We start from the raw sequence: 24,681 nt of genomic DNA, 5'->3' as shown, positions 1-24,681 counted from the left end.
GCTGGAGAGTGCATTGTCCTGTAGCAGAGCATGTGCTGAAGAAGGCAACAGGGCTGAGGACTGTCTTTAGAGGCAGGACTATGCACACAGAATGGGCTACTGCCAACTCACATGCAATACACTTTCCATAGCAAAGGGAAAAAGTACAGCACGGCCATGACAGACACATTGCTCTTAAGCCCCATACACACTATCAGTTTTCCTGCAGGTTTTTCTCTTCAGATTTACCAAAACCATGTAGTGCAAGGGCCTGCCTGATTGCATATGAATTGAAACTCTTAAGGTTTGACCTCATATTAGATGGTTTTGGTAAACCTGAAGAGAAAAACCTGCAGGAAAACTGATAGTGTGTATGGGGCTTTAGACTCACACTGCCCACACCCCTACACTATGGAAGAAGGGGTCCAGGGACTACTCCCAGGAATGGGGCTGCTGGATTGTTTGAGGGGTTCCCTACAAGGAAAAGACACAGCCCCAGATTCACCACTCAAGGGCCTAGGGCACCTTAGGAGTACCAAGTTGTGGAAATCCCCTTACCACTCGCTCCTCCATGGAGGGTGTCTTCAGGGACTGGGTCATACTAGTGATTGTCACTGCCCTGTACCTGTAAAATACCCAAGCAGATAATTACATCTTGCTGTACTACACCAAAAGTGAATGCCAATGCAGGGACCAGTATGGAAGGCAACCTTACATGTCTGCACCAGGATCTTTATATGGCAAGGCCCGTGTACAGTTCTGAGGCTGCTGTCAAAGAACACCAATCCTGAAGCTGCAGGGGGCAGCAGCAGTGGCTGTAGGTGCAAACAAATATCGAAAGAGTGATATTTTATGTTACCCTTTCTCCGATTTCTGTCTGATCCCCAAACGGAAGCAGGTCGATGTCTGGCTGGAGGGAGCAGGCATCTGTCACAGCTTTATACCTGTAAGAGAGAGGACAAAAAAAATTACATACACACAGCTATGGTTGAACTGTAATATTGCATCCAAAAATATCCAGGGATTCTGGGAGTCCTACTTCTCTAACATGTTGCAAGACACATGGCCTTACCCAGATAATACGCACCCAGGGCTTGATAACAAAAACACTGAAATCCTTAGGGTTGATTTACTTAATAGACTGTTTACTTTGCACGAACAGTTGCATTCTGCAAGGAAATTTTCTCTAGAGCTTAATAAATGAGGCAAAGGTCGACTTTGCAAAGATTACCCAATTACGTGCAAGGAAAATAAAAAAATATGTTTTTTTGTTGCATATGATTGGATGATGGAAGTCAGCAGAGCGTTTCCTCAATTACTAAGCTCTGGAGAAAATTCCCTTGCAGAGTGAAACAGCACTTGCAAAGTGAACGGTCTATCTGCCTTTAGTAAATTAAACCCCATATATGGCCGCAATGACTGCACTAAGATGAAAATCCCCACTCATCAACAATAAAACTTTTATTTTTAAAGGATATCTTTATCTTTATAGTATTGCCATAGGATCTCCTTTCCAGAGAAGAGCTCCCAGACCTGATGAAAGAGTTATGCAGAAATTAAAATGCTTTGATTGGTGGATGTCACTCTGGAGGAGTGGGCTTTCCTAGGCAGACTGTGTCTGTATGCAGGCTGCCCTACGTAACACCCACATGTGATGCTGAACCTCCATGATTGAAAGAACTGAAAACCAATGTATGAAAAGGGTCAAAGTTCAGCAGTGAGATGCAGATTCTGATTCTGATTATTCTTCATGCTGGCCAGGATGAGCCTCTTTATGGAACAGGGCATGCTCTGGCTTCTAGTACCAGTCTGCCAGTGGGTGCCAGTATGAATTTATACACTATGGCCCAGATTCACGTAGGACTTGTGCCGACGTATCTTCTGATACGCCGCGTAAGTTCTCGGATGCGCCGTCGTATCTGTGCGCCTAATTCTCAATACAAGATACGCCTGAATTTTGGCTTGATCCGACCGACGTAAGCCTCCTATGCCGTCGTATCTTGGGCGCATATTTACGCTGGCCGCAAGGGGTGCTTCCATTGATTTATGCGTCGAATATGTAAATGAGCGAGATACGCCGATTCACGAACGTACTTACGCCCGTCGCAGTAATCTACGCCGTTTACATAAGGCGTACGTCCGGCGTAAAGTTATTCCACATAAAGCAGGGGTAAGTCATGTTAGGGTATGGACCAGGGAACAGTTGTCGTATTTTACGTCATTTACGTAAGTCGTCGTTACGTTCACGTCGTACGCATTGAGCCATCGTATCCTAGGGAGTATATGCAACGTGATTCTGAGCATGTGCACGCATGCGCCGTTCTTTCGGCCCTTCATTTACATGGGGTCACGGTAAATTTTAATGTATCACGCCCACTACCTTCCTACTTTGAATTAGGCGGGCTTACACTGGCCTCTCTTTGTTACGTCGGCGTAGCGATACACCCGCACAAAGATACGCCGCTCTACGTGAATCTGGGCCTATGTATTTCAGTGTAATGATGTGGGTGGTCTATAAATGTGTCGGTACCTCTGCTTGTTAAAGGGACTCCCAAATGTGATGTTCTCTTCCACTGTGGCATTGAGCAGCCAGGGCTTCTGTCCAGCGTAGGCCACAGAATTTCTGTTCTTACTGAAAAAGGAAGAGTAAAAAGATTAGAGCCAGCTTGGCCCCAGAGTCTGGAAAAGATTGTCACCTGGTGAGTATTGTACTGGCATGCTGAGAATAAATGGGAGCTAGGATGTATAACCGCCTTTGGTTTATTTTAGGGTTAACCACTCCACACCTAGGAACCAATCTGCCGTTTGTTCAATCGATATGCCAATAATCATCTAATGGATTTCCTTATTTTTGTTTCTCAAGCTCTCATAAAAAGCAAAGAACAGATCAAGAACCTTCCTGATGACGCAGGATATACTGCGAAACGCGTAGACGCTTCTGGGTAAACGTCACACGTCACTTCCTGCCGCTGACCCACATGGAACTGAGGCTTGGAGCGCACACCAGCCACGGGAAAACACATGCTGCAGAGTGTCCTTACACAGAACTGCTGGAAAGACTTGATGCCGATCTGGAGGCACTAGCAAATGTGAGTGGGCATTGTTACCATTGATTATTTATACTTTTATAATAAAGAGCTCAATATATTGCGCAATGATCGGTTCTATGCATTTTATGAGAGCTTGAGAAAAAAAAATACAGTAAGGAAATCCATGAGATGATTATTGGCATATGGGTTGAACAAACGGCAGATTGGTTCCTAGGTGTGGAGTGGTTAACCCTAAGATAAACCAAAGGCGGTTATACATCCTAGCTCTGGTGAGTGTCCACTTCAGAAGTTAGTGATGGTAGCACAAATTGGTGGAATAGCAGCTACTTTTTTACAGCACGAAGTTGTACACATAAGGATTCAATTGAACACCTTTCAAGAGGTTCACTGGGACTTTGTTAAGAGCACGTTCTAATGATTTAAATACAGTATGTTAGCACTCATTTTCAATATTTTTTTCAGCATTTTTGGTATTGTTTTTGGGTGATTTATTCCTTTGGGCACATTGTTGCTTATGCATTGTAGCAAGTGTAAGTTTGTTATCAACATACTGTAACAACAGCCTGTGTGCTGCCGTGGTGTTGTAGCATTTGCCCATGAAATGCAACAATAGCCTGTTTGTTGTCCTCATATTGTATCAATTGCTCAATTGTTGCACACATATTGTAACAAATGAAAATATAAAAAAGGATGTATCTCTGCGCTGTGGTGGGGCGGAAGCTGATAAGTAATATACCAAACTTATAAATAATCTTAATAAAAAGTGTGTAGCGCCAAATATTATAAAATATGCTCATTTGTTGTCCTCATATTGTAACAATCGCCTATTTCTTGGTCACATATTGTTACCACAGCTTGTTTTTGCCCTCATTTTGTAATATTGCCATTTGTTATCAACACATTGTAATTATAGCCCTTTTGTTTCCCTTGTATTGCATCAATTTCCTGTTTGTTGCTCATATATTGTAACGACTGCCCACATTTTGTAATGATAGCCTGTTTGTTGCCCTTGTATTTTAATGATTACCACTTTCTTTAACTCAAGACCTTTAGTCACAGCTTTGAAAAGAGAATCACATACACTCAATCAATTAACAATACGATGACAATAACATTAAAGAGGGGGTTCACCCTATATTTTTTCTAGCATTAAATTAAGCATAGTAGCGCGAGCTACAGTATGCCTTTATTTATTTTTTTTACCCCGTACTCACTGTGTAATCCTATAGTGAAGATTCCGACTCCCCGCGGGGAATGGGCGTTCCTATCCAGAGGGAAGATGATTGACGGCCGACTCTGGCGCGTCACGCTTCTCCAGAAATAGCCGAAATATGACTTGGCTCTTCACGGCGCCTGCGCATAGTCTGTGCGCAGGCGCCGTATAGCGCCGTGAAGAGCTGAGACCTACTCCGGCTATCTTCGGGGAGCGTGACGTGCCATAGCCGGCCGTCAATCATCTTCCCTCTGCATAGGAACGCCCATTCCCCGCGGGGAGTCGGAAACTTCACTATAGGATTACACAGTGAGTACGGGGCAAAAAAATAAATAAAGGCATACTGTAGCTCGCGCTACTATGCTTAATTTAATGCTATAATGTTGTTATTGTGGGTGAACCACCGCTTTAAATTAAATAAAAAATTTGCCTTTGAAAACATGATGTAAGTGAAAGAAAATATGATTTTAGACCAGCCTTTCTCAACCAGGGTTCAGTGGAAGCATAGGTTTCCTCCAGAGCTTGCTAGGGGTTGAGCATTGGCATATAATATATATATATATATATACATATATATATATATCTTTTTAGCTATCTGTAATAGGGGATTCTTCCCACAGGCCATCATCCTAATGTACTATAAGCTGTAAATATAGTAATTATTAGCAGGGGTTCCCTAAGACTAAAAAGTTATTTCAAGAGTTCTTTTGTGTTAAAAAGGTTGAGAAAAGCTGATTTAGACTAAACATTAAATGATGGGGTGGACGCACCACAAGCTAAAAATAAAAGATAAAAGCCCTAGAAGGTGTTATAGGGATCTGCTGCTAAACAGATTAATGTCTGTCTCTCTCACACACCAAATGTTTATTATTCATTCTTGTAAATGATTAGAGTCAAAGGACATCACTGTTAGAGAAACTGTTCTGCTAAAGGAATCCTGAAATGAGAGAAATGCATAGGATGCCATTGCACATTTTTTCTGTCTAACTTGATTTTGCATGGTACAAACTTTTTGTCGAAAATAGATGCTATATTTTATAAGCACTTATAAAAAGATGGCAATTATTTTATGCACATAAACTTTAAAACATAAAATAGAGTGAAAAAATTTATGAATTTTCGAATATTCAAATTTACGAATATTCCAAAAAATCAGTTAAACAGGTTTTTGTTAATTCGGATGTTTCCGAATTTGTCAAAATGTGTTAAACTAATTTGGAACTAAACAAATTGTACATATCTAGCTAGAAGTAGTAGTGGTTAGGTTTTTGTTAGCGTAGATAAATTTACAGACTTGGCTGGCAGCCAAGCCTGGTTGTTTTGATCTGGGTTGGGAGTGACTCAGGCATACCTGGGTTACTCACAGTCAGCATCACTGAGACCACCCACTTCTTTCCAGAACATTCTGAAGACTTCTGGAAGGGAAGGAGGAAAGGAGAGGTGGAGCAGCCTGGTGTATTCTGAAAAGCCCTGACCATTCCCCAACTGGGATTAGCCTCCTTAAATACTCAGGGTTAGTCCATATGAGGAGGAGTTGTTCGGGGGGAAGCTGGAGATGGAGTGCTAGGCTGCCCTGACCTTTGGGGAAACCCCCCCAGTTGTGACCTTGGGCTTGGGTGCGGACAGGTCCCTCTAAGAACACATGGAAGTGTCCTGGACAGGAGGCATGGGAGAAAGGATAGGACAGCAGGAGAGCATTGCCAGGCAAGTCTCCAGGTAGGAACAACTGGCTGCAGCCAGGAGGGCTGGTGAGTGACACAGAGTCAGGAGGACTGGGGAGGCATGCCTTAGAGGACTGAGAGAGTGCAGTCTGAGATGGGAGCAGAGCCAGTGGAGTGGACTGTGGTGGCACGTGCAGTTGAAAGAGGCAGCTGAAGCAAGGAGGGCTGGCAGGGCCCAAAGAGGTGGTGCTGGGATCAGTAGCACCATGGACCGCTAGCATTGGGACTACCTATATTTATGCTACACCATAGGGGCCCACGATCCCTGCCTGCAAGGGCCATTCGCTTTGGGCCTGACTGAGTCAGTATCAGGCCTGCATATCAGTGCTAGCTGGTCCTTGGAGTGATAGTCTGCAAGCAAATTTTGTGCTGGAGGAAGAGAGGAAGTGTATATACTGGAGATGTATACAGTATAGTTCTCAAGTCCCTATATCTGTTTCTACAATCAACTGACCATCTCATAATTACCTTATCGCCATCTGAGTTGAATTCCCCTAAGAAAAATAACATAAACAAGTACAAGGACTCTTTTCTGTCTGGGGAGTGCCTGTAAACAGTGCTCCCAAACCGCCCCAAAGATGCTGCTTGCAGGGCTTTTCCGAACATCCCGCAAGTGCACCACCCGGGTGTGAAAGCTACCTGGGTACGTAGCAAAGGAGCAGGGCCAGCGAGGGCCACTGCTGGGACTTGTTTTGGCAGGATTGGTTTAAACTGTGCTAATGCTCTGTTACATTACATAGTGCTGTGGTGTATGCTATAAATTGTAGTGTAATGTACAGTATGTCAATAATTTATAATGTTTAATAAGGATTTTACACTATGTGCAGTTTGCTTTTCTGATTCAAATTAGTATCGGTATTGGAGAAGTTTGCCATAGGGATAAATAAATGGTTTTTGTTTTTCGATAACAGAAAGGCAAGTTCTCAGTTTTTGGTGCAGGGTGAAACACATGGGGGTTTATTTACTAAAGGATAAGTGCACTTGAAATTGCACTGAAAGTGCACTTGGAAGTGCAGTCGCTGTAAATATGAGGGGTAGATCTGAAATGAGGGGAAGCTCTGCTGATTTTTTTTAATCCAACCATGTGCAAGCTAAAATGCTGTTTTTTATTTTCCTTGCATGTCCCCCTCAGATCTACAGCGACTGCACCTCCAAGTGCACTTTCAGTGCAATTTCAAGTGCACTTTGCACTTGTAGTTTGCACTTGTAGTGCAAAGTGGATTTGCCTTTAGTAAATAACCCCCATGGAGAATGCATGATATGAAGATGGCACATGGGCGAAAAAACACAGGTGCATTTTTGTGTATGGCACAATGCACACAGCTGCGCAAAAGGTGAGTGTAGGGTGTGAGTTCACCTTTTCATTTCGTTTTGTGAAAAGGTAACTCTTTAAAATATTTATTTTTTTAAATCAAGAAAAATGAATCCCTAGGAGCCATTTAATGTCCAAGTGTATGTCAGGAGACAAAATAAATACCTTACTCAGTACATCTCAGCAATAAATGTAAATTTCCCCCATTTAATCCCTGCAAAATTCCCTCTTGCTAGACTACAGTATGTCCCCCTCTTGTGTTATGAAGAGATTAATGTAGGGGTGGGGGGCCAACGGAGTTTAGGAGAGGAGGAGTACTATAGTAGTTAGGTCTGACAAAAAAAACTGTTGGGGATTTTAATGAAGCAGTAGTATTGTCAGCTCAATACAGGAATTTAGGAGCTCAATACATTTCTGGCAGTGCAAGAGGTATTTTCTGTACTTGTCAATGTGCACATACTGCAATATGTACTGTATGTGTTCTTTGCACTTAAAAAAAGAATGAGAATGAGAATGGTCTGACGGACCGTTTTCATCGGTTCACCGCTGAAGTGGCCTGATGGTCTGATGTGTGTACACACCATCAGTTCAAAATCCGATCGGGTCAGAACGCGGTGACGTAAAACACACGACGTGCTGAAAAAAACGAAGTTCAATGCTTCCAAGCATGCGTCGACTTGATTCTGAGCATGCGTGGGTTTTGAACCAATGCTTTTCTGTACTAACCATCGGTTTGGTCCGATCGGACAGCGGTCCATCGGTTCAGTTTAGAAGCATGTTTTAAAATTTTGGACCGAAGGAAAACAGACCGATGGCCTATACACACGGTTGGTTTGGTCCGATGAAACTGAACTTCGGTTCATTCTCATCGGTTTTGTCTGACCGTGTGTATGGGGCCCTAATTTTACATCCCCCGTTTCACTGAAATTGCAAGATTTTACCAAACATTAGAAATTTGGCTGTTCTCTAAAGCCTCGTACACACGATCAGTCCATCCGATGAGAACGGACCGATGGACCGTTATCATCGGTTAACCAATGAAGCTGACTGATGGTCCGTCGCGCCTACACACCGTCAGTTAAAAAAACGATCGTGTCAGAACGCGGTGAAGTAAAACACAACGACGTGCTGAAAAAAACTAAGTTCAATGCTTCCAAGCATACGTCGACTTGATTCTGAGCATGCATGGATTTTTAACCGATGGTTGTGCCTACAAATGATTGTTTTTTTCCCATCGGCTAGAAATCCATCGGTTAAATTTAAAGCAAGTTGGCTATTTTTTAAACGATGGTTAAATAACCTATGGGGCCCACACACGATCGGTTTTGACCAATGAAAACGGTCCATCAGACGTTGTCTTTTGGTTAACCTATCGTGTGTACGAGGCTTAATGCTGACCCTTCAGAGTCGATAATTTTCGTGTCACTGAGCCCGAACAAGTATGCAGCAAGTAAGATAAAAGAATGCTGTGGCTCAAAAAGTATATCCAAGGCACAGCCAGGCACTTAGCATTTCCAAAGCTGGACATCTATAGCTCCTCCATATGTCTTTCATTTCAGGTTTAGTTCAAGGCACAGGGAGCACACAAGGATTTACCTTCAAGATTTAAAATATAATAAAAAGAATAAAAAAAGGATTACAATAAAAACCTCCAACGAGCCTGATTAATGAGTTGAGTATTGCAGGCTGAAACTGGTGGCCCTCCAGCTGTTGCAGAACTACAAGTCCCATGAGGCATTGCAAGGCTGACAGTTACAAGCATGACGCCCACATTCAGAGGCATGATAGGACTTGTAGGTCCATCACAGCTCGAGGGCCGCTAGTTTGAGACCCCTGAGTTAGAGAGATGGACAATGAGGCACATAGCACACTTGGGTGACACGATAACTTCCTGTGCTGCGCCAGTTACGGGAAGTATCCAGAAGTTCCGCCATGTTAGAGATTCACAGCACAGATGACTCATCTAAATTTGCCCATGCACTATACAATCTTCTTGTACAATCTGGTTTAGACTTACCAAAGCTCTGTAATACCAGGAAAAACCTATACAATTCCATGAATATGAAATCAGACAGGTTCTTGCATTATAATGCATTGTGGGTAGATCTAAAAATTATTGTACAACCAGATTGTATAGTACATCTAAGCAATGAAAAAGATAAGCTTCCATTAAGGCTAGGTTCACACTGCTGCGAATTCAAATCGCGGCTGCGTTTTTGCCGTGATTTTGCCGCGATTTCGGCCGCGATTTAAGAGACATCTGTGCAGGGTTCAATGTAAATCGCAAAAAGTAGTACAGTGACGGTGCCATTGGCGACAATTGCCGCCGATTTGAGATGCGATTTAACATGTGAAATCGCATCTCAAATCGTACCAAATCGTACCCAGTGTGAACCTGGGCTAAGGGATATACACGACCTGAGGATTTTACAATACTAAAACTACTGTATTTTCTGGCGTATAAGACTACCTTTTACACTTATAAAAACTGGCCAAAAAGCAGGGGTCGTCTTATACGCCGGGTCAACTGCTCGGATGCCTGCTTGATGTGCGGTAATACTGTATGTAGCTTCGGCTACATACAGTATATTCCTCTTAGCCAATCCCGGTGAGCGATGTATTCAAATTAATACAGAGCCTGCTCGGATTGAAGTAACAACCTCTGCCAATCCGAGCAGGCTACATACAGTAGCCTGCACGGATTGGCTTTGAGAGTCAGAGAGGTGTGGGCTGATGATGTTACAGCCTCTGCCAATCCAAGCAGGCTTTGTATTCATTAATAAAATACATCGCTCGCCGTGATTGGCTCCAGCTCCAGCAAGAAGGAAGAAGAATATGGCTCCAGAAGGAAGAAATATGAAGCGTCGGAAGCCTCGGAAGGGGGGGTTGTCTTATACGATGAGTACAGGCAAAAAAATCTTAAAAAACAACTGTAAAATTAGGGGGTCGTCTTATACGCCCGGTCGCCTTATACGCCGGCAAATACAACAAAATACCTTTCAAAGAAAATCCCAAGTCCAGTCTTTTTGTGAAAAATGTATTTATAAAGTTACAAGGTGTATGTAAGTTTTGGATGGAGTGAGGACAGATGTATTGCTAAATATGAAGTATCAGTTAGATATAAGAAGTTTCTCATACATCGATTGTAACTTCTATTTAGTGATCATGTTACTTACTTTCTAACTTTTTTTTAGGATACAGTACATTTCTTTGTGTTGGACAGCCAATAATGTCAGATTTTAGGCGTTCACTATTGTGCCAGCAAATTTCATTTTTTTTGCTTGTGCCATTAGCTAGATACATTATGATATATATTTATTAACAATTACAACTTACCTTTTCATATGTGTGCCTATATATATGTGAATTAGGTTTAACAATGGATCCTATTCTACAGGGTGGGCCATTTATATGGATACACCCGGGTGGGCCATTTATATGGATACACCTTAATAAAATGGAAATGGTTGCCGCCATGGTCACCACCCATTTTGAAAAGTCCCCCCCCCCCCCTTACATATACTAATGTGCCACAAACAGGAAGTTAATATCACCAACCAAATATACTGCAATCTTTCATATTTATTCCAACTATTTCTATTTTGGTATTAATGTTTCTACTACAGCCCTGACGAAGAGGGAGTGTCGATGCCCCCGGAAAAAAGTTGGCTGTTCTGTGGTTCCTTGTTATGAGCAAAATCTAATATTAAAGGATTTTGGACTCTTAGGCCTCGTACACACGACCGAGAAACTCGACGGGCTAGACACATCGTTTTCCTCGTGGAGTTCCTTGTTAGGCTGTCGAGGAACTCGACAAGCCAATTTTCTCCATTCCTGTCGAGGAAATAGAGAACTTGCTCTCTTTTTGGCTCGTCGAGTTTCTCGACAGTTTCCTCGACGAAAATGTACACACTACCGGTTTCCTCAGCAAAAAAAATTCTCCCAGCAAGGTTCTTGCTGGTTTTTGCAGAGAAACCCGGTCGTGTGTACGAGGCCTGAGGGGTTGATTTACTTAAGGCAAATATACTGTGTGCACTTTGCAAAGTGCAGTTGCCCTCTGCAAGTGCATTTGCTCCAAAGCTTAGTAAATGAGGTAAAGTTTCACTCTGCAAAGCTCATCCAATCACATGCAAGGAAAATAAAAACAACAGCATTTTTGCTTGCACATGATTGGATGATGGAAGTCAGCAGAGCTTCTGCTCACAAGTTTTGGAGCAACTGCTCTTGCAGCATGCAACTGCACTTGCAAAGTGCAAAGTTAATGTGCCTTTAGTAAATCAACCTCTTCGCCCCCTTTCACACTTGTGAGATGCAGTGGGCATCGCCCCCCTATCCATGCATCCAGCCCCCTAATCTACATACCAGGCGCTGGACGTATGGATTTAAATTTTTTTTTTAAGCACATGATTAGAGCCTGAGGCTCTATTTGGCTTAAAAAAAAGGGTGGGCTTGGGGCACAGAGCACTGCGCCCCGAGGCCACCCACTTGTATGACAACAGCGAATTGATTTCGGCTATTGTCTTCCTGATTCTTTTCCCGCCAATCAGGAAGCAGTTCCTGAGACCCGATTGGCCAAGGAGTCTTAGGACTCCTGGTCAATCGGGTCTCAGTCAGGATTCACTTCCTGTTCGGCCTGAAGGAGAAGCAATTACCGCATTCCCGTCCATCTCCTGGGGGGGGGGGCTGGGGGGAATCACTGCATTCCGATCTCCCGTGGGGGAGAAGGGGAGTTGGGGAATTGCTGCATTTCCGTCCATCTCCTGCTGTAGGGCTTGGCGTTGGTTTGGTACCCTCCCCCCTAAATATTGAGCACCAGCTGCCACTGGTGAGACAACAACAACGTTGTGCAACTTGCATTGTGACTTTACAGTGCGACTTGCATTGTGACTTTGATCTGGTACAAAGTTACTACAAAAGTTGTAATAAAGTAGTGTAGGAAACTTTTCTGAAGTCACAATAACTTTTATAGTGTCCGTAGGAAGGCCTCGCAACAAGATCTATTGAATTTCACATGCTTTACTAAAACTGGAGAGTGCAAAATTGATGCAGCTGTACATGGTAGCCAATTAGCTTCTAACTTCAGCTTGTTCAATTAAGCTTTAACAAAAAATAAATTAAAAAAATGGAAGCTGATTGGTTCCTACACAGTGCTGCACCAGACTTTGCACTCTCCAGTTTCAGTAAATCAACCTCTTAGTTCATTACTGTAGTCTGGTGCTCTCAATATTCTGTTTGGGTGCCTACTGCTGAGATTTGTCATAGTGACCATTGTAGTTGTTATTAAAGAAAGAGGATAGAGGAAATGCTCTCATGGGGACACCTGTTCCAGTGATAATTCTATAGGATGGAAATTTCATTTGTTTTGGAGGGATTTCCTGTCATTTCCCACTGTATCTCTAGGACAGGGAGTGAGGGCAAATCTCCCTGGCAGGCCAAAGGTGTCAAAGAAATAACTCAATAGGGGTTTTAATTTTCCATATGCTATCCTTAACTACTCTACATACACTATAATAACACATATATTAGAAAGGTAAAATAGTTAAATCACTTAAGAACAACTAAATATAACAAACCGTTTATATCTGTATACATGTTTAATTTCCATAACATCAGAGACCCTGGTAGGGAGAGTATCACTTCCCTACAAGGTGAGATCCACATATTGATAAGAGTAGTAGAGAACGTCAGAGCTGTCAAGCAACAGTGCAAAGAAAGTGCTAAGTGTTCAATACGCATAAATAGCTCAATTCATAAAGCTTAACACAAGGATAAATATCTTTATCTTAGACATGTGACTGTCATTTTTCTACTCTAATTGAACATTAGACTAAGCAATCACTTTTTTTGAAAACAAGGATCATTACACTGATGTGTTAGCTTTGTGAATTGAGTTTCTGATATTTAAAAAAAAAGTGCAATAAAAAGGAAAGGTAATTAAATAAATATAAAATATACAGTGTATTTTTTATATATATATATATATATATATATATATATATATATATATATATATATATATATATATATAAATATAAATATATATATATATTGTAATATTAGTACCTGAATTATGTCTTTATATCAGCTTCCAGACTCTTGTCACTGTAAGGCCCCGTACACACGTCCGAGAAACTCGACGGGCAAAACACATCGTTTTGCTCGTGGAGTTCCCTGTGAAGCCGCCGAGGATCTCGGCGAGCCGAAATTTCCCATTGAACAACGAGGAAATAGAGAACATGTTCTCTATTTGGCCCAACGAGATCCTCGTCGGCTTCCTCGGCCAAAAGTGTACACACGACCGGGGTTTCTCGGCAGAATACGGCTCCGATCGAGTTTCTGGCTGAATTCTGCCGAGAAACTCGGTCGTGTGTACGGGGCCTAAGCCCGTCAGGCTACCAGTCCAGCACTGGAGGCTTACTGACAGAAGAAGACAGCAAAGTGATCAAAGTAATGACTTGAGATACTCCTTTACTGTGCAGTCAGGAGGCTGGGTGAGACCTTGACCAAGCTGTGCTACCCAACTACACAGGAGGTCAGAAAACTGGTTGTCTTTTGGGCGGGTCGCAAAGATCACACAAATGTATTTTAGCTGTGTATTTTCTGATTTAAAAATGTTAGACAACAGGTCTAATTCTGCAGGAACTTGGGAAAATCAGACAGTGGAAATATGTATAATCAATTAATTCATAACATAAGGTCATTCTTCGATCTGTGATCTTTTGTAGCAGACCTGATGATCTTGATGTTCACAACAGAATACAACTATTGCCTATAGACTTACTTATTCCAGCAGACTCTCCCCTCCAGCTTTTGCATCTCCCCGAGAATAGCTAGTAGAAGGGAGGACTTTCCACATCCGACCTGACCGACAATCATGGTGAGCTGACCTGAAAGAAGAGAGGTGATAATAACACACGGGGACCGCCAGCTATCAGGATGGTGGGTGTGGTTACAATGGATGGCCCATTATTCTAAACCCCTCGCGCCCTACCTGAAGGCCAAAGGCTATATGTGGCCCTTTGGTTCCTATTTGGGGCCCTCAGGCTTGAGCAGCCCATGTAATCAGAGTTCTAACTACTTAAATGTGTAATCTGCAACACTGAAAAATATTTAGTAGGGTAGCTTCTATTCATTTAAAAAGAGTCCCTGTCAACTTGCGTATTGAAGCACCCAGCATTGGCCCCACAACCATTTCTCCCTTACTGAAGGTATTTGACACATTCTAAAGTTGGCCATATTCTTGTAGAATTTTGTTTGAAATGCTTCTATTTAAGAACATTCATTTGATCTTCTGATCATTAGTGCGATCAAATCAACATTTGTTTTTGACTGCAGTGACTAGAAAATTTGAAGGGGCAGAATGTATCTTGAACTAACAAATTTCTAATAGTGTATGTGGTGTTCATTTGGGAAAGTCCATTTACCCCTATCTCTTATAAACAGGGTCCTCTTTACTCTCTTAGATTTTATTGTAACTGTACTGTTGCCTCTTAGATTGTATAGTGACATGTAAACTATCGGCGCTATATAAATCCTACATAATAATAATAATTCCAAAATCGATTTTAAAAGCAAGCAGAATTTTGATGTACTTCCGTACGACATTCGTCAAGCCATTAAATATACTAAGACTTTCCGTAGGAATATTCGTTTGAAAATTGACTCATCTATGTGCAGTTTAAGTGTCATAAAGGGGGTCACATAGCTGGGAGCAGGTTAGATAAAATTTGGGTGGCAGTGCAACCATTTTCCTTTTCTGTAGCTTCTACTGAAATAATCCGCTGCCATCTCATTAATAACACTCGGAGTATAACGTAATATAAAACGCCTCACTATATCCAAACATTTCTGCTACGTAAACACTCTTCTTGTACAGGACACAATGTTGTAGAGAGACTGACACATTAATCTGGAATTTACAAACATTTATAGAGGGTTTATTACATCACGTATAGAATGAGACAAATATTTGATGAGGAAGCTATCGCTCATATAACGCTAATAGAACAGCATTAGTATAAATTGAGTAAAGTGTCACATACTGTGCCATATCGCATGTAGTAAACTATGGATGGACAGATACAGTTGTAGCGCTCACCCCCGAAGGAGCCGCTGATTAGTTTGGGATCCTAGATTGCCCTTCTTGTTTTAGTCTAGGGTGACACTTGTGAGTGTGGATGAAGAGTGAGTGTCCAGACACCAAATAAGTTTTCAATGCTTTATTCCAAGGCCCAACACGGCCAACATCAACATGGCACACAATAGAGAAAGGTTGATGAACAAGGAGAGAACTTTGGTATCAGGCCTTGGATGTGAAAGAGAGCCAACTCGCTCTCAGCAATAATAAAGCTCAACTCGTCGCCACTCAAAGCAGGCGACTGTCATAGGCCTGGCAGCCGGAGCGCCACTTGTAAATCACTGGGAGGAAACTTGCCTCTGCCACAGGCTTAGCAATTTGAGATACAAGAGATTAGATTGAGTGAATCCTCCCAGTCAGTTCAAATAGTGTCACCAATTGACAGCTTTAAGCATACCTGTCATGCAGTATGGTGACTGGTTCCCCGATGGTTCGTCTAGGCCTCCTGGACAACCTCTAGTTCTAGGTTCTCCCCGGGCCGATACCCATCGCACAGCTCCCAGCTTAGGATCATCTCAGCAGAGGGTTTGGGACCCAGCAAGACGCTGGGGCCCCTCTCAGTGTCAGGTTGAGTCTCCGCGTGGTGTGCAACCTCAGTGAGATAGGCCACGGTGGCGGGGCCCATGGATGCGCGCACCCTGAAGATGGATGCCGCACCTGGAACTCGGGCCCCGCACAGAACAAAACAGCTAATGGCCGGTGCCACAGATATACCCCCCCCCCCCCAGCATGCCAACAAGGGAAAAACCTCCTCTGATTGGCTGCTGGGGAAGGTGGGTCCGTCAGAACCCCTCTAGCGCCAACTGTCGCCCAGGGGTGGTAATGCACCCCTGGAGAGCAGACTGACCCACAGGACAGTTCCGAATTGACAACAGCCCAAATTTCAATAAATTGTGAATGGGAGTAAACTAATCCTCCCATTCCCCACTAACTTTGGCATAGCGCCCATACTAAAGGGAGGGAGCACTACACAGTGGTGGCCGCTTATGCAGGGCGCACGGGCACCACCCCCCCATCCATGTGTCCGGCCCCCTAATCTACATGCGGGGCACTGGACACATGGGGTTTCAATGTTTTTATTTTTCAAGCACATAATTAGAGCCTGAAGTTATAATTGGCTTCAAAAAAGGGTGGGCTTGGGGCACAGAGCACTGTGCCCCGAGTCCACCCACTCACATGACAACAGTGAATTAATATTACTGTCCGTCTCCTATAGAGTGGTTGACGTTGGTTTGCTGCCCCCCCCCCCCCCCCCCAAAATAAATATATTGAGCACCAGCAGCCCCTAGACAGATATTTTCTGAGAATGAAAGACGAGAAATAGCACCAGGACCTGATCACCGCGTGGTAAAGACAGTGCATGGTGCATTTATACATTGGGGTTGATTTACTAAAGGCAAACCGGATGTGCAATTTGCAAAGTTCAGTTGCACGCTACAGTGCAGTTGCTCCAGAGCTTAGTAAATGAGCAGAAGCTCTTCTGACTTCCATCCAATCAAGTGCAAAGAAAAATGCTGCTTTTTTAAATTTTCCTTGCATGTGATTGGATATTCTTTGCAAAGTGAAGAATTACCTAATTTATTAAGCTCTGGAGCAACTGTACTTGCAGAGTGCAACTGCACTTTTCACAGTGCACAGCCTATTTATCTCTAGTAAATCAACCCCTAAGTGTCTCTAGAGTGAAAAAAATAGTCAATTTGCGTTGAGATTTTTACAACCAGGTGTTCAAAAATCTTTCCAGGAACCCCATGGACGCTTCATAGACAAGCAGAACCATAGCTCCCAACTGTCCCTGATTTGGAGGGACTGTCCCTGATTTGGAACAATGTCCCTCTGTCCCCCTCATTTGTCCCTCATTTTGGTCTGATCCATATAATTGCATATAAAATGCACTTTTTATCTACCAAAAAGTGTTTTTCAGTGTTAAACCTTTCATCTGATTTCTAAATTTGCATTTGTCAATTCCAAAAGCCAATATAAAGGAATAGTAGTGTTAAAAAAACACTTGTGGATTTAACCAATCTTGTTTTTTTGTACAATTCTCCTTTAAGGGGGCGTGGCAAGGGGTGTGTCCTATGCCTGCATACTTTTGCTGATAGATGTCCCTCATTCCCATCTCAAAATGTTGGGAGGTATGGCAGAACTATAATAATACTACCTCTTCTGTTCTAAATTAGAAGGAATGTGGATACATAAAGAAATTTAGGAGTAGGGTGTGATGTAAGTATAGGCAGAAGTCTAGTTCTAGATCTTTTCATCATAGCGGTGGACACAATAGCCAACGTGTTTCTCTGATCTTCACGGCCAGGACCAGCAACCTGAGCAATCCCCATAAAAATTCATTTGCTTTAGAAGCCGTGATAAGGAGGGATCATAGAAGCTCCTGATATGCGTCACCAACATATCTCTACTGGTGGACTTCCCACCACTTTTGGTTCCAGTGACACCAGGACAAATAGAAATTGTGGGTCTCCTTAGTAGGGATATAGACAGTTGGGGCTGGAGTTTCACTCTTAGCTGGGTAAGGATTAGAACTGGAAGGTCTGTGTGAACTGTAGGTTTACTATTGGAGTTCAAACACCATTGAGGACTCTCCCTTGTGACAGCAATGTCCAAACACTAAAACCAGAACTGTCACATATGAGGAAAAGTCACAAGTTTCCCGATACCTTGAAGTACTAAGAATTTTCCTTTACAGCCAGAGTTGCTGGGGAGAGGGGGGATTAATGTGCTGCTGGTGAGACACTTTGTGCTTGATGTTATAAAGTCCGAGAATAGATGAGAAGAAAAGTAACCGCTCAGATGAACCAAGGAACTTTTACTCACTGGATCCAAACCGTGGGTGCCGGCAATGCAATTGATGCAAAATTGAAGAGAAGAAGCTGGGACAGACGCACTCCAAAAACGTTCCTTTTTATTAAAACTGGTCACAGAACATCACACGCCACAGCAAACAATCAGGAAAAGGCTAACGCGTTTCGCACTGTGCTTATTCATAGCTTTTCCTGATTGTTTGCTGTGGCGTGTGATGTTCTGTGACCAGTTTTAATAAAAAGGAACGTTTTTGGAGTGCGGCTGTCCCAGCTTCTTCTCTTCAATTGTGCTTGATGTTATCTTCCATGTATATGAAACCCTATAAGTCAGAGTATTTTCCTACCTGTCGGAATCTGGATATCTATATTAGATAATGTAGCCAATCCTGTTCCCCAGGAAAAGTATCCACCAATCACCTATAAGAAGAAAACAACAACAGTGGAATCCACATTGACTGAAACATTATCAGCAGTTGCACAGTTACACATCAGTTCTCTTTACAGCACTTTGGAATATGTCAGATCTATATAAGTGTATATATAAATGCAAATAATAGTCTGTGAATGTGGTGGTGTGTTAGAATGTAAGCTCCTCTGGTGCAGACTGATGTGTCTTTTCTCTCAATCTCTCCAGACATAAAATTGTGAATTTCTATGCATCCTATACTTTTCCCAGTTAATGTGCTGTCTATGGACAAATGTTTATTTAACAATAAAAAATTAGCTATTAAGAACCTTGATTGCAGCTTCCTCGCTGTCAGAGGAGCGAACTTGTCTCCGTTGGGTCTGTTCATAGCTGTCCAGCTGGAACCTCAGTGGCTGCTTCCGGTTTATGGCTCGCGAATGCTGGAGAGAAATCGAAAGGGGCAACAGAAAATGTCAGTAACAAACTGTGAATTCCCTATTATGGAGGGAATACAACTTCCAGCATGTCTGGAAAAGTCACTTGTGCAGATTTCCATGTAATTTATTATTGTGTGAACTAATTAAAATAAAACCAAGAGCAAATAAAGTGATAGGGATGTTACTTCTTCCCTACTTTTTAAAAAAGTTTTGTCTTTAGATATACTTTAAATCCTTTTTATAATCTGTTATATATTTGATGCTCAGTGAGCTGTAGAATTCTAAACATTTGTGTACCTATAGCGATTGTATATGTCATATTAAGATTCACATTGTATCATATTGCATTATAAGGGTTATATTAGTAGAGCTCTGTTGGTGAGACGTACAATTCCCGGGTGTTTCTTGCAGGCGTCAAACAAGCTGGGTGAATCGCCATTCCTCATACTGTCGTCTCTGATTTCGTCGCTCGTGAAGAACTCATTTAACTTCTGAACACTTGAGATGGAAAGCGAGATGAGAGAGATGAGAAATCTGATAAGGGCCGCTGTGCAGGCTAAATATAACTAAAAACGCCAATCTGAGAGTTAAAACTGAAAACACAGATAAGAAACCGTTTACATGACATCATGCCAATCACAGTTAAGGTTATATGTCAATGGCAATGTAATATAGATATGGAGGATCATCTGCTTCATAGCGCAAGTGATTACCGTATTTATCGGCATATAACACAGACAGGCGTATAACATGCACCTTCATTTTAAGAGGGAGTTTCAGGAAAAAAACGTACATTTTAAATAAAGAACTTTGAAGCCAAAAAAGGGTCAGTGCCCATCAATGCAGCCTGATCAATGCCCATCTGCAGCCTTAAAATTGCCCGTCAATGCCCACCTGCAGCTTCACAATTGCCCATAAATGCAGCTTGATCAATGCCCATCTGCAGCCTCACCATTGCCCATCAATTCAGCTTGATTAATGCCCATCTGCAGCCTCCCCATTGCCATGAATGCAGCCTGATCAATGCCCATCTCAGGAAGGGGGGGGATGAGTGCCGTCAGATTACATTCAGCAAGAATCTCCCGTTTACTCGGCGGCCTCTTTAATAAAAAGTCCTGCCTCCTGGACCGGCTTTTATGATAGACAGAACACTGGTCCAATGCCAGCCCAGGAGATGGGACTTTCTTATACAGAGGCCGCTGAGGAAACAGGAAATTCTTGCTGTATGTAATCTGACGGCGTTCGTCCCGCCCTCCTCCCCGTTCTCTCCGAGGCAGCCCATCAACACAGTGTCAGTGTGTTTTTTATTATTATTATTTTTTACAATCATTTTTTTTATTATTTATTGCAGTTATTTACAAATGTATTTATTTTAATCAGCCCTTTTGGGGGCTATGGTGAGATATCAGGGGTCTTAACAGACCTCTGACATCTCCCCTTTGAGACAGGGAAAGGGACTAGGGACATATATTTGGCAGTCCCGCAGAGAAGACAGCAACTCCTCTTCATTCATTAACTAAGACATCTTAATCACAGGAGGTTAGGATTTTTCAGTTATGTGAATGGACAGTGTCAGTGATCACTGACTCTGTCCATTCAGAAAACGAAGGAGCCGAGTTTACCGGCTCCTACCTCCACTCTCCATCCTGAAAGATCGAGGGGGACAGCAGCACGGAGGGAGAGAAGAGAGGGGGAGAGATGCACGGAGGAGAAGAGAGGGGGACAGATGCACGTAGGGGGAGAAGAGAGAGGGACAGATGCACGGAGGGGGAAACGGAGAAGAGAGGGGGACACGGAGCAGCATGGAGGGGGAAACGGAAGAGAACGGAGGGGGACAGCAGCATGGAGAAGGACACAAGCAGAACGGAGGGGGACTGGAGGAGGATAGGGGACAGTCAGTGGTGATCGTGTGTGGGAGAGAAGCACCAATCACCACTGGGGGGGGGGGGAGAGAAAGCACCGGCTATTAGACTTTTAAATCTACTCGGACAAATGCTCGATATCGGTATCGTTATACTAGTATCCAGTACCGACCCAAGACATTGTGCTGCCTGGTACCAAGAATGAAATGCCCCCACATCCATTATATCATGATAACAGGAGTATAAAGAGGACCTGTTATGGTTGTTTACATATTTAGGACCTGTTATGGCTCTATTCATGCAATTAGCCCCACAGTGAAGCGAAACGAGAGGAGCGGTCGGGCAGCAATTAGCCCCACAGTGGAGCGGAAAGCGGAGCTGGTGGAATGGGATGGCCGGCGGGCGGCAATTTTCCGCCCCCCTGAAAGTGCCGCCTGGTACAATGGTACCATCGGGTCCCATGGTAGGGCCGGCCCTGCTAGTATCAGTATCGGGACAACCCTAGATATTATAGTTAGCACCGTTAAATATAAAGACATAATTTTTCTGTACAATAGATTACAGCCAGTTACCTGGTTACAAACGAGAACGTTTGTTCTTAAGTTGGTGATAAAGCTTCAGTGGAGACACCCTTTTCCCATAATAACTCCTACAGGAGTGAATTTCCCTTCCTAGGGGTAGATTTCCTCCCACTTCCAGTTGTCTCCTTCCGTTTGTAAGTAGGAGCCGTTTGTAATTCAGATGTTTGTAACCCAGGGACCGCCTGTACATTAGACCCAGATCTCATCCAATTTTCTAAAATACTAATGAGAGTCATTCCCAAGTATCCATTATTGCAGCTTGGCCTATTAGGGAGCCCATTATAAAGGTTGGGGGGGGATTTTGCTCCTATCAAATGTCCTACCTTGTACATATGAAGCATGGGTGAGAAAAGTTATTATAATACTCAGTTAAGACCCCTGCGATATTGGTGCCATCATTTGTTTGTGAGAGTTATTCTCAGATTGTATACAACAACTACATTACTTAATAAAGTCCTAATAAGTTAGGCCTGTCCCATGGGCTTTGGTGCGTGGGCATGCACATTGTATAGGTTGATGATATGCTACAAGCCAAACAACATTTCATTCTAGAATCCCAGGAGTGCTCTGGGTCTTTTAGGAACCTGGCAAGTTCACTGGCAGGGGAGGGCTGGGCTGGGGGGCAGGGTGGCAACTGCCTCCCAGGCCGCCCTAACTTATGTTAAAAATGCCCCCTACCATTTTATTTTTAAATAACCCCCCCAGGAGGCCGTGGTGTGCAAGGACCTGCTGAGCTGAGTTCACTGAGGTGAGAGACCCTGACACCCATAGCTGACCCCCATCTCCCCCCTATACACCCCATGTAACCTGTCCCAGTGATCAGGCTGCATTGATGGGCACTGGTGAGGCTGCATTGAAAAACCAGATGGACCATGGATGGTGAGCTGATTCAGCCGTTCAATGGGCCACTTGACTGGACTTGACTGGCCCCCCAGGCTTAAGGCTGCCAGCCCTCCCCTGTTCACTGGTATCACCCAAATATTCACATATAGACACACATAACCCCGAGGCCTCGTACACACGACCGAGAAACTCGACGGACGAAACACATCGTTTTGCTCGTCAAGTTCTTTGTGAAGCCGTCGAGAAACTCGACAAGCCAATTTTCTCCATTCCCGTCAAGGAAATAGAGAACATGCTTTCTTTTTGGCTCGTCGAGTTTTCTCGACAGTTTCCTCGACGAAAATGTACACACGACCGGTTTCCTCGGCAAAAAAATATCTCCCAGCAAGTTTCTTGCTGGTTTTTGCAGAGAAACTCGGTCGTGTACGAGGCCTTACTGGCACAAGACGTTCCCTGAGAGAGTAGGACAGCATCAGATTACCTAACAATAAAACAATACATTTTCGGGGATATGCGCTTATCATGGAGGTATTCTCTAATAATCTGTTATGATGATTGTTTACTGACATACCTGACCAGAGCTTTCACAGCAAACCTGACCACGGTAGAGAGCAGGAAGAGCGGAGTTACCAGGATGTGGAATAATGACAGTGATGCAAAGGCATTTGCAGGAGTAAGATTTGTATTCTCTACATATTCATGAGTCACAAATGTCTGGTGGGAAACACACACAGAGTGCATTATAAGTCACAAACAGAGCACACTAGATGCAGCTACAGAGGTTAGTAACAGCAAGTTTTTAACACGTATTTAATGCTTGCTAAGGAGAAATAAATACTTTAATTTCCATAGTCTAGGCACAGATTCACTTAGACAGTTGATTGATGATGTGATTTTCTTTCCTGCAACCACAGGTTGCAGGAAAGAAAATCGCCAGATTCCCCCATCAACACAGTCAGGCCCGGATTCTCGTACGAGTTAGGACGGCGTATCTCCAGATACGCCGTCGTGAGTCTGAGCCGTTGTATCTATGCGCCTGATTCTTAGAATCAGTTACGCATAGATTTGTAATAGATCCGACCGGCGTAAGTCTCTTACGCCGTCATATCTTAACTGCATATTTACGCTGGCCACTAGGGGCGTGTACGCTGATTTACACCTAGAAATATGTAAATCAGCTAGATACGTGAATTCACGAACGTACACCCGGCCGACGCAGTACAGATACGCCGTTTACGTTAGGCTTTTCCCCGGCGCAAAGTTACCCCTGCTATATGAGGCGTAGATGTAGCGTACCAATGTTAAGTACGGACGTCGTTCCCGCGTTGAATTTTGAAAATTTTACGTTGTTTGCGTAAGTCGTTTGCGAATAGGGCTGGGCGTCATTTACGTTCACGTCGAAAGCATTGGCTTCTTGCGAGTTAATTTGGAGCATGCGCCGTTCGTAAAAAGTGTAATTTACGTGGGGTCACATAAAATTTACATAACACACGCCCACATCTACCACATTTGAATTAGGCGGGCTTACGCCGGCCTATTTACACTACACCGCCGCAACTTTCGTTTGAGAATACAGCACTTGCCTGTAAAAGTTGCGGAGGCGTAACGTAAATAGGATACGTTACGCCCGCACAAAGATACGTGATTCTACGTGAATCTGGGTCTCAGTGTTGTTGGGAGAGTCCTTCCTACGCTACTATTGTGTTCCTTCCCTGACTGCAGAACACAGTGTTTACTGCTGGTGTCTATAGCCACTGGCAGTGATTCCATGCAAAAAATCTGACAAGCTGGTAGTACTGAAGTCGATAGATGAATCAATTTGGATACAACCAGCCTGCCCATAGCTGGATCGAATATCGGCCGGTCCCTGCTGAACAAGCCAAGATTTGAATCATCTATGTCCAGCTTTAGACATTGATGTATGGGTGTGGCCACACCTCTGGTTCCTATATAATCTTATTTCTTCACTTGCTAATTTTTTTAGGAATCGATTGATTCACAGTTTAGGCTGCACAGGACAGAGCAAGCAATTAATCAAAAGAACTAACTAATATGAGAAACATAACGATAATCCAGCTGTGATTTAATTAAACCTAAACTGAGACAGAAGGACGTATGAAGGATGAGAAAATGTTCTTACCGCCAGGACAGCTGCTATGGGAATGGCTGCATTCATAAAAACTGCCAAAATAAAACCATAGAATAGTTAGAGGACAAAAAACAGGAAAAGTGGCAGTTACATCAGACATTCTGAAAAAAAGATTTCTACCCTACCAAACACATCAACCTCCACACTCTTCCAAGCTTCTATCTGACAACTTTTCAGC

General features: G+C 43.2%; 1 protein-coding gene across 5 annotated transcripts in view; it reads right to left on the bottom strand.

Moving 5' to 3' along the window:
- Positions 1-24,681, bottom strand: part of ABCC9 (ATP binding cassette subfamily C member 9) — a 155,808-nt gene that overhangs the window by 59,467 nt on the left and 71,660 nt on the right. For all 5 annotated transcript variants that reach the window (XM_040345434.1, XM_040345437.1, XM_040345433.1 and 2 more), the window contains exons 13-20: positions 24,495-24,535; positions 22,926-23,068; positions 19,458-19,566; positions 18,961-19,071; positions 18,570-18,642; positions 14,057-14,162; positions 2,510-2,611; positions 839-923 (exon numbers count right to left, since the gene is read on the bottom strand). In XM_040345434.1, coding sequence (XP_040201368.1) covers positions 839-923; positions 2,510-2,611; positions 14,057-14,162; positions 18,570-18,642; positions 18,961-19,071; positions 19,458-19,566; positions 22,926-23,068; positions 24,495-24,535 — 770 coding nt within the window. The remainder of the gene's footprint in view (positions 1-838; positions 924-2,509; positions 2,612-14,056; positions 14,163-18,569; positions 18,643-18,960; positions 19,072-19,457; positions 19,567-22,925; positions 23,069-24,494; positions 24,536-24,681) is intronic.

Source organism: Rana temporaria, chromosome 3, assembly GCF_905171775.1.
Source record: "Rana temporaria chromosome 3, aRanTem1.1, whole genome shotgun sequence".
NCBI classification, from domain to species: Eukaryota; Metazoa; Chordata; class Amphibia; order Anura; family Ranidae; genus Rana; species Rana temporaria.
Note: the sequence above shows the minus strand (reverse complement) of the source record. Positions and strands in the feature narration are given on the sequence as shown.